Source organism: Myotis lucifugus, unplaced genomic scaffold (genome assembly GCF_000147115.1).
Source record: "Myotis lucifugus unplaced genomic scaffold, Myoluc2.0 scaffold_22, whole genome shotgun sequence".
In the NCBI taxonomy this organism is placed as follows: domain Eukaryota; kingdom Metazoa; phylum Chordata; class Mammalia; order Chiroptera; family Vespertilionidae; genus Myotis; species Myotis lucifugus.
The window spans coordinates 4,649,726-4,667,889 of record NW_005871070.1 but is presented as its reverse complement, the minus strand read 5'-3'; the positions used below and the strand labels follow the sequence as shown (position 1 = coordinate 4,667,889).

General features: G+C 38.9%; 1 protein-coding gene across 1 annotated transcript in view; it reads right to left on the bottom strand.

The window, feature by feature from the left end:
• The window catches only part of BAZ1A (bromodomain adjacent to zinc finger domain 1A), a 103,248-nt gene that overhangs the window by 75,650 nt on the left and 9,434 nt on the right, over positions 1–18,164 (bottom strand). The window contains exon 3 of the mRNA XM_023751471.1: positions 10,290–10,568. Within this exon, the coding sequence (XP_023607239.1) occupies positions 10,290–10,568 (279 nt within the window). The remainder of the gene's footprint in view (positions 1–10,289; positions 10,569–18,164) is intronic.

Below are 18,164 nucleotides of genomic sequence, written 5' to 3'. Positions count from 1 at the left end.
CAAATGTGGGATGAATGTCTTCAAAAACAACAATTGTATCTTTCAAAGACACTGAAATTGTTAACTGTGGGGTTTCCTTTCAGAGTTTCAAACAGGGAAATTTGATTCCAAGCAACAGTGGCTTAGGTAGCTATTAGAGCCCCACATCACTACTGGCATCTCTCAAAACAAAAACCAAACCAAACAAACAAAAAAACCCCTAATGCATGGCCCTCAATAAACACACTCAAATACTTACAATATACATCAAATGACAATATTTGGCTTTTAAAAATTCACAATCATTATTTCATTTCATCCCACGAGGCAATTTAACAGATGAAAAAGACTAAAGCTTAAAGAGTTTAAATTTCTTGCTCAGAGCTACACAGCTAATCATAAGGGGCAGAATCCAAAACCAAGGAGACTGATAAATTGAAAGAAATGATTTTGTAAGTCAGCCATACCTGAATTTAAATCCTACCACTGACTACTTGTAAAAAGCTGGAATAGAAGCTCCATGACTTTTTGTTCACTGCTATATCTCCAGTGTCTAGAGCAGTGCAAGTAAATAGCAGATCAGTACATATAGACTGAACAATTACAAAAAAAATATTTAACGTCTTTAGATCTCTGTTTCCTCATCTGTAAATGAAACAGTAAACTTTTGCCTTATCTCTTGCTAATACAATGTGTACACAAAGCATCTGGTAGCTATTTAAGAATTAAGAGACCTGACTCCAAGTTTAGTATTTTTTTCACAAGACCACCACCCATCTTCTCACTTCTCCTGTAGGCTCTAAGGAAGTAGCAGAGAACTAATGTCAGCATGATTGGCAGGTATGCTGGGTGTTTATTAGGATGGGGAGGGTAAAGAACTAAACTGTTGACTCAGTCAAGTAGTCAGTTGTTCTCTTTACTACCTCTGTCATAGCAATGACAAAGGATCTTCAAGAAGAATCTGTTAACTGATTGCTTATTTTAAATCATTAAGTCTTGGTGGGGAGGGAAGCACCTAATCTATACTTGTGAGATGAAAAAGAAAATGGGGAGGAATACCTAAAGGTAATGAGACAATAAGAAAAGAATACTGAGAGGAGAAGATCCAGAGAACCTATACTAATTCAACCACTATTCCATTTCTTTGTAACTTAACATGTTCTTTCCAGTAACTCTCATGTTAATGAATGAAGCAGTCTTTAGGACCACTGATAAGTACTACCAAAGAGATAGAAACAAAAGGTAGATGCTAGTGACAAGGAGAAACGAAAGTTAAAAGCAAAGGGAGATGGCGCTACAAATGGTACTATCAAGAAAGTGAGGGAGAAACCAAGATGGCGACATAGGTAAACACTGGAGATTGCTGCCTCGCACAACCACTTCAAAAATACAACTAAAAGACGGAACGGACATCATCCAGAACCACAGGAAGGCTGGCTGAGTGGAAATTCTACAACTAGAAGGAAAGAGAAAAGCATACCGAGACTCAGAGGAGGTGCCGTGCGGAAGTAAAATACAAAGGTGTGGAGGTGCAGGCGGAGAGGGCTGGCGGCTGAGGACACGAATGTCTTTTTCAATCGGGAGGGAGTCTCAAGCTCTGAGCTCCAGTTCCGGGGGAGTCTCTGGGGACCCAGACTAATACGGGGAGAAACGAGACTGTCTGGCATCGGTCGGAACTCGAGGGCAGCTTTCTCTCGGAGGCGCTCACAGCGATTGCTGGGCCTGAGGGCAGGACTGAGAGCAGCCATACTGCTCGCTCCGCCGGCCCGCCCAGTTGATCCCCTGGGACCTGCCCTGCCCAAGCCATGCACTGAGGCTTTTGCATATGAAAGGCCCGGCCCTTTATAATCTGAAAATAACTTAACAAACTGCAGCTGCCCCAAAGCCCCAGAGCAACTTGCATTGCTTTACAATTGGCTTCTGCTGGGTAGCCGCAGGCAGAGGCTAGATTAGCACCTCCTTAGATGCAAGAACCAGTGTACCCAGTGGTCAGAGTGGGACCATCCAATTACAACTCCTCAGATCCATAAGGGCCACACTCAGGGGGCAGACTCAGTGAGCACCAAAGCCCCACTGAAGCAAGTCTTGCCCCATAAGGGTGTCTTCAGCACAGAAGTTCTCCCACAGTAGACACAGCTGATTCTCACAGCCAATTGGCCTGGAGGTCAAATCCTCCCAGTGTTACCTACAACAATCAAGGCTTAACTACAACAAGACTATGCACAAAGCCCACAAGGGGGTGCACCAAGAGTGTCTACCTCAGGTAATTGGGGAGGCTGAGCCACTGGGCCCTATAGGACACTTAGCACAGAAAGCCACTCTATCGACACAGCAAAGCATAAAAAATGCTGAGACAAAGAAACAGGACACAAATGACAGAAATGGAGGAAAGCAAACTACTGGATATAGAGTTCAAAACCACACTTTTAAGGTTTTTCAAGAATGTTCTAGAAACTGCCGATAAACTTAATGAGACCCTCAAGAAATCTAGTGAGACCCTCGATGTTGTGATAAAGGACCAACTAGAAATTAAGCATACACTGACTGAAATAAAGAATATTATACAGACTCCCAACAGCAGACCAGAGGATCGCAAGAATCAAGTCAAAGATTTGAAATACGAAGAGGCAAAAAACACCCAACCGGAAAAGCAAAATGAAAAAAGAATCCAAAAATACGAAGATAGTGTAAGGAGCCTCTGGGACAGCTTCAAGCATACCAACATCCGAATTATAGGGGTGCTAGAAGAAGAGAGAGAGCAAGATATTGAAAACCTATTTGAAGAAATAATGACAGAAAACTTCCCCTACCTGGTGAAAGAAATAGACTTCCAAGTCCAGGAAGCGCATAGAACCCCAAACAAAAGGAATCCAAAGAGGACCACACCAAGACACATCATAATTAAAATGACAAGAGCAAAAGACAAAGAGAGAATCTTAAAAGCAGCAAGAGAAAGACAGTCAATTACCTACAAGGGAGTACCCATACGACTGTCAGCTGATTTCTCAACAGAAATTTTGCAGGCCAGAAGGGAGTGGCAAGAAATATTCAAAGTGATGAATACCAAGAACCTACAACCAAGATTACTTTATCCAGCAAAGCTATCATTCAGAATTGAAGGTCAGATAAAGAGCTTCACAGATAAGGAAAAGCTAAAGGGGTTCATCACCACCAAACCAGTATTATATGAAATGCTGAAAGGTATCTTTTTTTTTTCTAAATATATTTTATTGATTCTCTACAGAGAGGAAGGGAGAGGGATAGAGAGTTAGAAACATTGATGAGAGAGAAACATCGATCAGCTGCCTCTTGCACACCCCCTACTGGGGATGTGCCCGCAACCAAGTACATGCCCCCAACCGGAATCGAACCTGGGACCCTTGAGTCCACAGGCCGATGCTCTATCCACTGAGCCAAGCCGGTTAGGGCATGAAAGGTATCTTTTAAGAAGAGGAAGAAGAAAAAGGTAAAGATACAAATTATGAACAACAAATACACATCCATCAACAAGTGAATCTAAAAATCAAGTGAATAAATAATCTGATGATCAGAATAAACTGGTGATTATAATAGAATCAGGGGCATAGAAAGGGAGTGGACTGACTATTCTTGGGGTGGAAAGGGGTGTGGGGTATGCGGGAAGAGACTGGACAAAAATCGTGCACCTATGGATGAGGACAGTGGTGGGGGGGTGAGGGTGGAGGGTGGGAGGTGAACCGGGTGGAGGGGAACTATGGGGGGAAAAAAGAAGGAACAACTGTAATAATCTGAACAATAAAGATTTGATTAAAAAAAAAAAGAAAGTGAAAAGGCAATTCCAAAGAATGGAATAAATCATATATCTGCTCCTTAGTATCAAAAAACAACTTACAACTATGTAATAAAAATATAAATAACCCATTTTAAAACGGGAAAGGGCCAGACCAGCATGACTCAGTGGTTGAGCATCGACCTATGAACCAGAAGGTCACGATTCGATTCCCAGTCAGGGCACATGACCAGGTTGTGAGCTCAATTCCCAGTAGGAGGCATGCAGGAGGCAGCTGATCCATGATTCTCTGTCATCATTGATGTTTCTATCTCTCTCTCCATCTCCCTCTCCCTTCCTCTCTGAAATCAATAAAAAGATATATTTTTTTAACGGGCAAAGGACCAGAATAGACATTTCTCCAAAGGAGATATACAAACGATCAATAAGCACATGAAATGATACTCAACATAATTAGTCATTAGGGAAATGTAAATCAAAACTACAGTGAGATACCACTTCACACCCACTAGGATGGCAAAATAAAAAAGATGGACAATACTAAATTGTCCATACATATGACTTGGTGAGGAAATGGAGAAACTTGAACTCTCATACATTGCAAGTGGGAATATAAAGTGGCACAGCTGCTTTAGAAAACATCTTGGATGTTCCTCCATCCAACACAGTTACTATATGACTTAGCAGTTACTAGAATACTAGACATATACCCAAGAGAACTGAAAACATAAGTTCAAACAAAAACTTGTACATGAATGTTCTTAATAGCATCCCTATATAATAAAAGTGTAATATGCTAATTAGACTGGGAGGTTCTTCCGGACAACCTTGCCAATGAAGCCCGGGCTGCAAGGGAAGCCCGGGTCCTGGGTGCCAGAGGGAAGCCAGTGCCAGCAGCCAGGGGAAGGAAGGCCTACTTTTGCACGATTTTCGTGCATCAGGCCTCTAGTTATTTATAATGGCTCAAAAGTGAAAACAACTGAAGTGTCCATGAACTGATGAACAGATAAACAAAATGCAATAGATCCATATAGCAGAATCTATACTAATAAAAGGGTAATATGCTAATTAGACCGGATAGACCAGACATCTTCCAGACATCCTTCTGGACAAAGCTCAGAGCAGAGGCCGAGGCAGAGGTGGTTAGGGCGATCAGGTGGGCAGGGAAGAGCGATTAGGGGTGATCAGGCCTGCAGGGGAGCAGTTAGGGGCATCAGGCAAGCAGGCAGAGGTTGTTAGGGGCAATCAGGCAGGCAGGCAGGTGAGCAGTTAGGAGCCAGTGGTCCCAGATTGCGAGAGGGATGTCCGACTGCCAGTTTAGGCCCAATCCCGCAGCAGTCGGACATCCCCTGAGGGGTCCCGGATTAAAGAGGGTGCAGGCTGGGCTGAGGGACACCCCCCATGCATGAATTTCATGCACCGGGCCTCTAGTTTATCAATAAAAAAGAAATAAGACACAGATAGATCTACAATGTGGATGAACCTTGAAAACACTACAGTAAATGAAAGAAACCACACAGAAGGATACATATTATGATTCTATTTATATGAGACTAGAGGCCCGGTGCACGAAATTCATGCATGGGAGGGGGGTCCCCTCAGCCCAGCCTGCACCCTCTCCAATCCAGGACCCCTTGTGGGATGTCCGACTGCCGGTTTAGGCCCGAACCAAGCCGGCAGTCAGACATCCCTCTCACTATCCTGGACCACTGGCTCCTAATCACTCACCTGCCTGCCTGCCTGGTCACCTCTTATTGCCCACCTCCCATCGGCCTGGTCCCTTCTAACTGCCCCCTCCCTGCCGGCCTGGTCGCCCCCAACTGCCCCCCGCACTGGCCTGGTCACCCCTCATGGCCCTCCTGCCGGCTTGGTTGCCCTACGCAGCCTGCTTGTTCAGTCATTTAGTCATCCCTCACTAACCCACCCCTGCCGGCCTGGTCATAGGCAGCCATCTTGTGAGGGCATGAGGGTTAATATGCATATTACCTCTTTATTATATAGGATGTCCAGAATAAGCAAATCCAGAGACAGAACATATAGATTAGTGGTTGCCATGGGCTGAAGGGAGAGGGTAGTTGGTAGTGTCTGCTAACACAGGACTTCTTGGGGTGATGAAAATATTCCGTAATTAGGTAGTGGTGATAGCCTCATAACTTTGTGAATATACGAAAACCCACTGAATTGCACTTTTAAATGGGCAAGTTTTATGGTGTATGAATTATATCTCAATAACGCTCAGTTAACAACAACAAAAAGCAGAGTGATGAAAATGTGTGCACCATGTAAGCAAATTCTTGCAACTTCACATTCTGTGGAGAAAGGATGAAGAATGAAAGGTGGGAGTGGGAGCACTGATACCTTATACTAATGGACCTCATGTAAATGCCTGCTATTTCTCAGTTACTGGGAGAAATTCATTTATTTCTCTAAATAAGCCCCCTACCAATAAGCCTCATGCCACAGCAAGGTAGAAAGGCCAAAGAAGTCTACAAATAAAAATCAACAGGAATGCCTTGGGCGGGGGGGCGGGGGGGGGGGGCTCAGTTAGTTGGAGAGTGGTTTCATACAGCAAAAGGCTGTGGGTTCAATTCTAAATCAGGGCAAATACCTGGGTTGCAGGTTCAATACCCGATCGAGACATAAATGGGAGGCAACTAATCGATGTTTCTCTCTCTCTCTCTCTCTCTCTCTCAGATCAATAAATGTATCCTCAGGTGAGGATGAAAAAACAACAACAGAATACTTAGGAAAGCAAACCTGGATTTTCTCTCATCACAGAAGCTGGACTTATCCTAGCCCCTCTTTGAGGATGCCAGGATCTTACCACTTCCATCATCCCAAAATTGAACTCAATATCAAGTTACACAAGTAGATGTGACGCCAGAAGGGACATGTATTCTTGGGGGGTCTAGAACACAGTCCAAATGAAAAACATCATGCCAACTCATTTCCTCATATTAACGTAATAGGAGTTTTTTTTCCTTTTCTAATATTAATTTACAAAGATCTTTATTTTACTGGGTTGCAGCAGCTTGGAGAATTAAGATGGCCTGTACCTAATATATTATCCCTCAAAACATCTCCATGGAAAACAGCAAGGAAAGTCACTAATTCTCTCCTATATAATAAAACCCTAATATGCAAATCGATCAAACGGCGGAACGACCGCTGGAACAACCGGTCGCTATGACACACACTGACCACCAGGGGGCAGATGCTAACACAGTAGCTGCCCCCTGGTGGTCAGTGCGCTCCCACAGGGGGAGCACTGCTTAGCCAGGAGCCAGCTCATGGCTGATGAACCCAGTGGCGGTGGCAGGAGCCTCTCCTGCCTCCACTGCAGGCGGGCAGTAAGGAGCGAGGGGTCCCGACTGCAAGAGTGCGCAGGCCGGTCTAAGGGGACCCCCCCCCCCCAGTGCATAAATTTTGTGCACTGGGCCTCTAGTATAATAATGAAATCAGTACTATTGACTATGGTTTATTAAAGGGGACAGACACTCTCACCACTACACACGGAAGCAAGAGAACACATTACAAGAGTCATCTTAAAAGCTGTCCCCACAGGACAGAACAGCATTATTTAAAAGTGCCAGAAACATAGGAATGGTCACTGACTTGATAAGGCCCTTGGCTATCTAAACAGCTTAGACCATCACCCTATAATCCAATTTATAAAAACAAAAACCCAAATAGAAATTCCAGAAACTACAATTAGAATAAGAGTTTATAAGCATGACAGAGAACTCAAAAATCAAAATGGAAAAAGATTAACTTTTAAACTTATTTATTGAACACTTGCTATGTGCCTGGTACTTCACATACAGCATCTCAGTTTATCTTCACAATAATTCTACTAAGTATGCAAAAGAGAGATGAATGATGTTAAATATTTTCCCAAAAGTTATGCAGGTGGTAAGTAGGTGGTGGAGGCACCATTCCAACCAAAAGGAAATCTAGTCATTAGGCAAGTTTACATATTAAAATTATTTTAACTGAGATTTAAGTGAAAAGGGTAAAAAGAAAGGGTGTACTCAGAAACTCAAGATCTAAAGTAGCAGAAATCTTAAGTCAGGCTTGAAGCTTAATTATAACAAAATTTAAATTTTAATAGAAAAGCTAGTGAGTAATAGAAGAAAAATATTAACTTCCATATAAGCCTATTTGCCCAATAGCAGCCTTATCATCCCACCCCACCACCATGGTAAAATGCTACTACTATATTCTATTTATGTAGCAATTCAAAATGTATACCCCCCAACATAGTCTCATAATAACCTGAAAGGATGTCAATTGTTCAAAAAGGCAGTCTGACTCCAAAGCCTAGATCCTTCACTATCACACTATTCTGCCTCCCATAAAATTAGAAATTTATAAGTTTTCCCAAACTATAAACAAAAATTAAAGATAAAAATATTATATTAAAGCCAAGGGCATAACTACTGATTGCACTTTTATTCTTTATTTCTTAATTATATTATATTGTTCATACACATTTTTAAAAATTTATACTAACTGCATCGTTAAGAAAAAACAAAAAGTGAAATGGCAAAATATTTGCAACAGTAAGACAGAAGTATAATATGCCTAGTATTTAATAAATAGCTCTCACAAATCTACTGAAGACAATCAAGTCAAAAGAAAAAATGGGCAAAGAACCTGAACAAACAGACACTGAGATATCATCAGATATGGCAAAGACTGAAAAACTAAAATATCTAGTGTTAGCATGAGAGCAGGGAACCCAGACATAGCCTTTGTGGCATTCTGAACCTGGATGCTCCTGAATTACTTCATTCATACATTAATTTTAATACTTGGCAAGTTGAAATGGTTGTCTCTTTCTTAACTGAATCTTAAAGGGCATCTTAATCCTTTTTGTATCCCCAATACCAAACCAGTGTCTCTAGCCTATAAGTGATACTTAAAATCACTAAGCAACATGTGAAACACAATATCAGAGCAATCAGAACTATCTAGGCCTGAGCTGAGAGCAAAGATGGCTAGACTCATAATATTACTTCCTGAGGCTCCTGATAAAGGCAAAAAGTAAGGAGTCTTCCACAATTTCTCCTTTCCTGCATAGAGATTAAGAATGGTCAATGTGTATTATGAAAATTAAGCCTTAAAAGTTTGCATAAAAATACTAATTTTTCATACTTTATCATTTAAAGCCTTCTTAAGAGGTATGTTTCCTGATGAATAATTGTGACTCCCAAATTTCCCATTTCTGTAATATCACCTAGTATACCACTGTTAACAGCTACAAATACCTGAAATCCATTTTTAAAGTATTATAAAAAAACACACACACACAAAAAAACAAAACAGGCCTAACTGTTTTGGCTCAGTGGACAGAGCATCCGCCTGCAGACTCAAGGGTCCCAGGTTCGATTCCGGTCAAGGGCATGTACCTTGGTTGCGGGCACATCCCCAGTAAGGAGTGTGCAGGAGGCAGCTGATCGATGTTTCTCTCTCATCGATGTTTCTAACTCTCTATCCCTCTCCTTTCCTCTCTGTAAAAAATCAATAAAGTATATTTTTTAAAAAAAACTATATAAAACACAATGAACCAATTCATTTTTAGATGTAAGCTATATTCCTAATGTTAAAGTTTAATGCATCTCAATGATTTGTAATTCAGAAAACATTTCTGGCATAAGTAAAATAAAAACAGTGACTATAAGAAGAAAAAAACTGTCCTCCCCAGAAATGATCCTATTATTTCTTTTGGTGATATAGATCGAACACAAAAATCTGTTTTCTAAGTATATCACCAAAAACCATAAAACATACTCCAAAACAGTATTTATAATTTGATTTGTTTTTAAAAGGGTATGTTCTTGGTGAGATTACTGGTGACATGTTAATCTCTCCCCCCAAAATAAAGATATAACATTTATTTATTTATTTATTTATTTATTTATTTATTTATTTATTTATTTATTTATTTATTTCAGAGAGGAAGGGAGAGGGAGAGAGAGATAAAAACATCAGTGATGAAAGAGAATCACTGATCAGCTGCTCCCAGCATACCCCCTACTGGGGATCGAGCCTTTAACCGGGGCATGTGCCTTTGACTGGAATCGAACCTGGCACCCTTCAGTCCACAGGCCAACACTATATCCACTGATCCAAACCAGCTGGGGCTAAAGATATAACTTTTTCTAGACATGAAAAATTCTTCAATTTTTACCATTTGTTGCTTCTACAATTAATTTTAAAAAGTATCCAATTATTCATCAAAATCAAGATGAAAGATACAGTATAGTGTGTTACCTTTTGTATTAAAGTGGGCAGGAGATTGTGTGTGTGTGTGTGTGTGTGTGTGTGTGTGTGCCTGCCTGTGCGTGTTTTTGGTGGTCTAATAAATATTAGCTTTAGAAAAATACATAAGAAATTAAACACTAGAGCTGTGTGGGAAGGGTAACAGGGTAGCTGGAGGATAGTAAAAGAGAAGCTTTCTTCATTTCAGCTTTTTGTGTATCTTGGATTTTAAGCAATGGGGGTATCTGCAGATCAAAAAAAATTAAAAGTACTTTACCTTGCACCATTGTTCCTAATGACTTCCACAGTTTCTTCGACAAAATATCGATCCTTGATATATGCAAAAATATCATCACAAATTTCATGTAAGCGTGAACGATGGGTAAGGTTGGTCAAGTATAAAACTGGAATAATTAGTGGTTCTGGAAAACTCTGAAGATTCTGTCTTGCTCTTTTTTCTGACTCAAGTGCTTCCTGATAGGTCAGTCCAGGTCTACCCGTCACAGCACAACTCCACACAAGACTGTTGCACAGAATGGTTCGTTCAAAAAAGTCACTGATTAAAAAACAAAAATAAAAATCTATTACCTATCATTTCACAAATTTTACATTAAATGCTGATAAATAATTGTGCCTCTATTGCAAAAATTTACATAGAATCATAGAACTCAAACAAGGGTTTAGTAACTGGACAGCTTACACATTAATATAAACCTGAGAAAAAGTATAATAAACTAGATATTTATATTTTGCAATTTAAAAGTACATTCAGCCAAAATTAGACTTTGATTTCCATTAGTTTTTGAAACTCAAAGTGCAACTGAAAATAAACTCAACCTTTCCTTTTCATTCTTCTAATTTTAAGCTTTTGCTCCAAAGCAATCCAAACACTGGAGTGAATTCAAGCACTTAACTACAAATTTTATTTTTTAACTATGAATTTTTAAATATACTTTTATTGATTTCAGAGAGGAAGGGAGAGGGAGAGAGAGATAGAAACATCAATGATGAGAGAGAATTATTGATTGGCTTACTCCTGCACGTCCCTTACTGGGGATCAAGCCACAACCCGAGCATATGCCCTTGACCGGAATCGAACATGGGACCTTTCAGTACGCAGGCTGATGCTCTATCCACTGAGCCAAACCGGCTAGGGCTTAACCATGAATTTAAAAGGCTTTAACATAATAGTGAAAAACTGAAATGTAAGCATCTAATAATCAGAGAAAGGTTAAGTAAATTATAGTACGTCATATGATGTAAAATCATAGTCATTACACAGTATAAGAACAGTTCTTAAATAATATGTTAATAGGGAAAAATGTTCAGGTTTTTCTATATATGACAATATGATCCTATTTGCATTAAAAATAAAAGAAAAAGGAAAGAAAGAAAGAAAAAGAAAGAGAACCTAAAAAAGCATAAAATATTTCTGAAACAATATACAAAAATTAAGGTAATAGGCATGGGACTGGATGACCATTCTACGCAATCCTTTTCTGCACTATTGGAATTTTTTAATATGGGCATTTCTTTAAAAAAATTTTATCCTGTCACTTTTAAAATGCAAGAGGTCTATAATTTGGAAAGATTTTTTGTATATTCTAAGTAGAAAAAAATCAAATTAGTGAATAACACAATCCCATAAACACTGATTATAATAACAAGAGGGTTTGTATTTATACAAATATTATAAACAGATGTTCCCTATGGAGAAAGGGAGGAACTGAGAAGGAAGAAAAAGGAAAATTTGTTAATTCTAAATATTTCTACACTGTTTGAATTTTTATAAGGAGTATGTACTTGTATTATTTTAATAATAAAGATATTTTCTTTTAAAAAATTTTATTGATTTTTTTTTACGAGGAAGGGAGGAGAAAGAGAGAAACATCTATGTGAAAGTGCCCTCTATGAGGGATCGAGCCTGTAACCCGGGCATGTGCCCTGATCAGGAATCAAACGGCAACCTTTCAGTGCATAGGAGGACGTCCAGCTAACTGAGCTCCATCAGTCAGGGCTACAACAAACATATTTTCAAATAGAAAAGGTCAGACATATGCAATAGGGTTAACAGTGGTTGCCTCTAAATGGTAAGACATTCATATTCTGCGCCCTCCCCCATACTCTGGTCTTCTTTGCAATAATTACATGTAGCCGATATAATTCACTATTCTTTAACTTTTTCTCCTTCTTGAAATCCCTCTTTCCTTCTCCCATCATTCTAAAAAGTATATGTTTACTTCCTAGTGAGTAAATCTATTTAGGTTATCCCTGTAGTAGTCTGATCTCCAAAGATTTGGGGTAATTCCATTAAGGTACTTTCATTTGTATATTTGTCTGTAGAACAACAACAACAAAAATGAAATATATGGAAATAAAGAGAAACTACTCATACTTTAACATAAATGAGATCTAAAGAGATAGCATACATAAGCCAAGTTACATGACTTGGCTTTAGTAGAGTAGATAATGGATGTATATCATTAAAATACAAAGTACAGAATGACTACCTTTATATTACAGAGACAGATATCCTTTGGGAATTCAGAGGAAGGAAAGGAGGAGAGGCAGGCAAAAAAGATCAAGAAAAACTAGAAGGAAGTGGCATTAAAGAATTAGGGTTGTAAAGGAAACAGAGTTGAAGTAAGAAATGCCAAAGAGAAAAAAGGAATATAATCTGGTTCTTATAAGCAAGAAAATCTATGTCAGATAAGTAATATCAGCTTAGAGAGAGGTAACAGACATACCCAATAGATGGGTATCAATGGTATAGGACAGTGGTCGACAAACCACAGCTTGCGAGCCACATGCGGCTCTTTGGCCCGTTGAGTGTGGCTCTTCCACAAAATACCACGTGCGGGCGCGCATGTACAGTGCGATTGAAACTTCGTGGCCCGTGCGCAGAAGTCGGTTTTCAGCCTGGGTGAGTCTAGTTTGAAGTGGTTCGGAAGTGGGGGGTGTTGGTCGGTCGGGCGATGGGAGATGCGGTGCAGGTGGGCCGAGGGATACACAGCGCAAGGGAGGCACGCGCGCGACTCATGCACGGAGTTGCGTGAGCCAGTCAGTCAGCAGTCTCATTGTGCAGTGGTTAGTGCTAGTCGCGTCCGAAAATCGCGCGCGGGTGACAAAAGTACCTACTTGAAGCTTAAAGTTACCTGTATTTTTCCAACCAGCTGCAAATCCTACAGGTATTTTTGTCATCAATTTAAGAATTGTAATTATTTTGTGTTGGTGGCTTTATTATTATAAAATGAAACATTTTTTTAGGTGCCTTGTTTGACATGGCTACAAAGAAGCAAAGAAAACCGGAAGACGAAAACCGTGAATTTAAAGTTGAATGGACGGAGACTTTCGCGTTTATTCAAAACTTAAATGGCCTTCTGACCTGTCTTATTTGTCAGGAAAAATTGGCGCATAACAAGAAATCAAATTTGGAGAGACACTTTACAACTAAACACGTGTCATTTAGTACTAAATATCCTGTCAGTGATGCAAGGCAGAAAGCAGTTGAGGAACTTCAGAAGAGTCAAGAAAAATCAAGTTCTGTATTTAATTACTGGATGCAATCTTCCAACAATGTTAATATTGCAAGTTTTGTGGTTAGTCAAGAGATTGCTAAGAGAGGAAAACCGTATACAGACGGCGAATACATAAAAAGTTGTTTTATAAATGCATCCGAAGAGCTTTTCGGGATTTTAAGAACAAAGCAGATATTCTAAAAAAAATTTAAGAGTTACCATTGTCTGCTAAAACAGTGAAAGATACAACAGTCAAAATGTCTTCGAATATAACCAACCAGCAAGTCGAAGATCTTAAATTGGTTTCAGCTTTATCAATAGCAGTTGATGAGTCTTGTGACATAAATGATACAGCGCAAGTTTCACTTTTTGTACGATTTATTTCATCTACAGGTCCTAAAGAACTTTTAGGATTATTGCCACTCAAAGGTCAAACACGTGGAGAGGATATAGCAAATGATGCAATTGAGTGCACTGAAAAACATCATATTCCACTTGATAAAATTGTCTCAATTTCAACAGATGGGTTGAAAAGTATGACTGGCGTAAGAAATGGGTTTGTTGCTATTTTAAAAGAAAAAATTAATCACGAGATACTTATTTACCATTGCATCATTCATCAAGAAGCGCTTTGTGCTCAGACATTTCCAGAAGAATTTTGCAAAGTTATGGACTTGGTGATTAAGATTATCAACTCCATTATAGCTAAAGCTCTTAATCATGGCCAATTTAAAGAATTTTTAGTTGAAATGGAGAGTACGCAGATCTTCTGCTGCATAACAAGGTACGTTGGTTATCAAGAGGAAACGTTTTGAAACGTTTCACTTCCTTATTAACAGAAATTAAAGCATTTCTCCTTGAGAAGGGTGTTCACTATCCAGAACTAACGAACGATCAGTGGATCCAAAAATTTTATTTCATGGTAGACGTTAAGTCTCATCTAAATCAGCTTAATCGTAAACTACAGGGGAAAGGAAACACAGTTTTTTCGATGTTAGAAGAAGTTATTTCATTCAAAAACAAATTATCTCTTTTTGTTCAAGATTTTGAAAGAGAAACTTTGATTCACTTTCCAAGCCTGTTGAAACATCGCCAAGAAAATAATTCTGATACTGACATTTGCTATTTCAAAACAACACTTTTAAATATGAGGGAAGCTTTTCTCAACAGGTTTCAGGAATTCAGAAACAGCAAAGCGACGTTAGCCTTTGTTAAAAAACTTCTCAATGCTACTGTAACAGAATTAAATTTTTCTCCCTTTAATAATGACATTGGCAACTTTGAAATGCAATTGCTGGGTTTAAAAAACAAAGAACTGTGGAGCTCAAAATTTGAACGTCTTTGTGCTGATATAGAAATATTGGAGAAAAACAAATGTGAACTTAGTTCACAGCACAAGTGGTCTGCTTTGAAAGACCTGGAGAAGGAAGATATGTTGATTTTTAAGACCTAGAATAGTATTCCTGACTCATATAATCAACTGGAAAAACTAGCGTTTGCTGTTCTTTCCTTATTCGGATCTACATATTTATGCAAACAATCATTTTCAAGCATGAACCTTATCAAGAGTAAATTGAGAAGTCGTCTTATTGATGAGAACCCGGAATCGTGCCTAAAATTAAAAACAACATACAAACCTGACTTACTCAAACTTTCCAAGGAGATGCAAGGCCATTGTTCACATTAGTGTTTGTCAGTCATTGTCATGATTTAATTTTATGGATGTTAGGAATTTAATTTTATTAATAAATAATATCATTGTTAAGTATGATATCAAGTTTTATTCAATGTACCTATAGCTTAACTAAGACTTAAAGCTTTAAGTAAAGTTTATTAAGTTAATTTTAAGGAACGTTGTGGAGTGAAAGAAGATGTAGTGTCGAGGATTGAGAAAGGTATGTTGAGACGGTTTGGACATATAGAGAGGATGAACGAAAGGAGATAGACAAAACAAGTATACAAGACGAGTGTGGATGGGAGAGTGGGAAGGGGTCGACCTCAGTGAACGTACCTCAATCAGATTGAGGACGTTTTTAGCAAAGGCCAGCTTAGGAGTACCCTAATTAAGTTAATAACAATGTACCTACCTATATAGTTTAAGTTTAAAAAATTTGGCTCTCAAAAGAAATTTCAATCGTTGTACTGTTGATATTTGGCTCTGTTGACTAATGAGTTTGCCGACCACTGGTATAGAATAAAAGGAATGAATGGATCTTGAAAGAGGTCTTATTTGTTTTACTGCCTAAAACTGTAATGTACTTAGATGACTTTATAGGTTTAATTTCTTTTTTCTATAGAAACAAACATATCTGTAAAACTTAGCTTCCCAAGCCATCACATGGTTAGCACATATATATTACGTGAGGTGTACTTCTAATAATTTAAACTATTATTTAAACTATGGTACTATTTAAGAAAAACAAACTTTAAATCTAGGTACCTTACATATTAACTAGTCTCTAAAACAGTGCTAACAGAAATAGAACACCAGCCACACATATAACTTAAAATTTTCTAGTGGCTACATTAAAATTTTTTTTAAAGAAACACTAATGAAATTAATTTTCTATTTTATTTAACCCAATATATCCCAAAATACTTTCATTTCAATATGTAATCAATATTGAATTATTTTTATATTTTGGGGGTACTAGGTCTTCAAAATCTAGTATGTATCGTACACTTATTACACTTCTTTATTTTGACACATTTCAAATTCTTACTAACCAAGTACTGGCTCCTATATTGGACAGCAATAGCAGGTCAGTATTTGGTAGCCTGAGGTACTTGGTATATCGGTATTTGGTGCCATTGCAGGGGGACAGACTTTACACAGCTGCAATAAATACTATTTACATTTGTTAACACTGTTCAAAATAACAAGGAGAGCAATGGCACAAGTGCCAGAAATCTCTACTATATGTGTCACCAAGCAGAAAAATTGGGTAGTCAGTAACCAGTGATGTACAGTTGCCCTTCTACACCAGATTTTCACCACCTCCTGCAAAGTGTTTGTACTACTTGCCTCCTTTGTGTCTACCTACAAAGTTGTTGTTACATTACAATACTGCTGTGCACAAAGATCTACCCTCAGGAGGAGGGAGGCAGGGCATATTACCACCACAGTGGCAATTTTAATGCAAGGGGTAAAAAGCCCAAGGGCTATTTTTCCTATTCATCACCCCTTACCAGCAAGGCCCCATCTCTAACATTACATCTCTAACATTATGTACCTTCACTTTCTCCCACTTCTGCAATTCTGCTCTTCACCCATTTATCATATACATTCAAATCTGTAAGATTTTGTTAATAGTACTAAACTCTGCAGCGGTTCTCAACCTGTGGGTCGAGACCCCTTTGGCGGTCAAACGACCCTTTCACAGGGGTCGCCTAAGACCATCCTGCATATCAGATATTTACATTACGATTCATAACAGTAGCAACATTACAGTTATGAAGTAGCAACGAAAATAATTTTATGGTTGGGTCACAACATGAGGAACTGTATTTAAAGGGCCAGAAGGTTGAGAACTACTGCTCTAGGGTGTAGGTTACAGTGCCTGTTCAATTTCTATATTGTAAAATGAAAGTTTTACAAGAAGCACATTTTACTATTATGATCAAAAATTTATAAAATACAAAGTACAGTTTGACACAATATATCTTTAGGCTAGTGCAGATTATTATGTCTCTAACTTATTACTATATTCCTTCAACAATCTTCTTTACCAGAAACTGGCATATCACTGGCCAAGAGGCCAAATCTAGCCTTCCACCTGTTTTTGCATTTTTACTGGAACACAACCACACCCACACCTTCAGGTATTGTCTGACTGCTTTCTCACATATAATCTGAGAGTTGAGTAGGTGCAACAGACACCCTGTGGCCTGCAAACCCTAAAATATTGATTATCTGGCCCTTTAAGAAAAAGTTTGATGACCTGTGCTCTTTACCATTTTTTCTTAACAAAAAATTGTTTCTGAGTTACCAGGTCCATTACTGGTAAGAACGCACCTCTAACATAAAATCAACCAACTCTCTAGTGAACAAACTAAGGGACAAAGAGCAACATACTGTTAAATTACTAGGTATCTGGACAATAACGCAGAAAAGATCCAAGGGACATAAACTCCCCTATCTACAAAATAATTAGTATAACTGAGAAATGCAGCCATAGGATAAAAATTAACATAATTCCTGACTTAAACAGCATATGGTACAGCCAGACAAGAAAGTATGGCTTCTAAATTTAGAAAAATAGTAATTGCTAGAAGACAGCATATATTGTTCTAACAATTTCCTTTACTGACTGAGTTACAAAAACAGATCAAACAATCCTGGGGATGGTAGATTTCACATGCCTTATGTTATACAACTAGTGGCCCGGTGCATGAAATTCGTGCATGGGGGTAAGGGGCGGGGGGGGTTGTCCCTCAGCTCAGCCTGCACCCTCTGTAATCTGGGACCCTTGGGGTATGTCCAACTGCCAGTTTAGGCCCAATCCCTCTCCCAATCTGGGACCGCTCACCTGCCTTGTCTGCCTGATCTGGCTTGTGTGGCTGATCGAACCTAAACACTCTGCATGGCGGGCTTGGTCATTCCCCAATGGGCCCCCCCCAAATGGCTTTTTTGG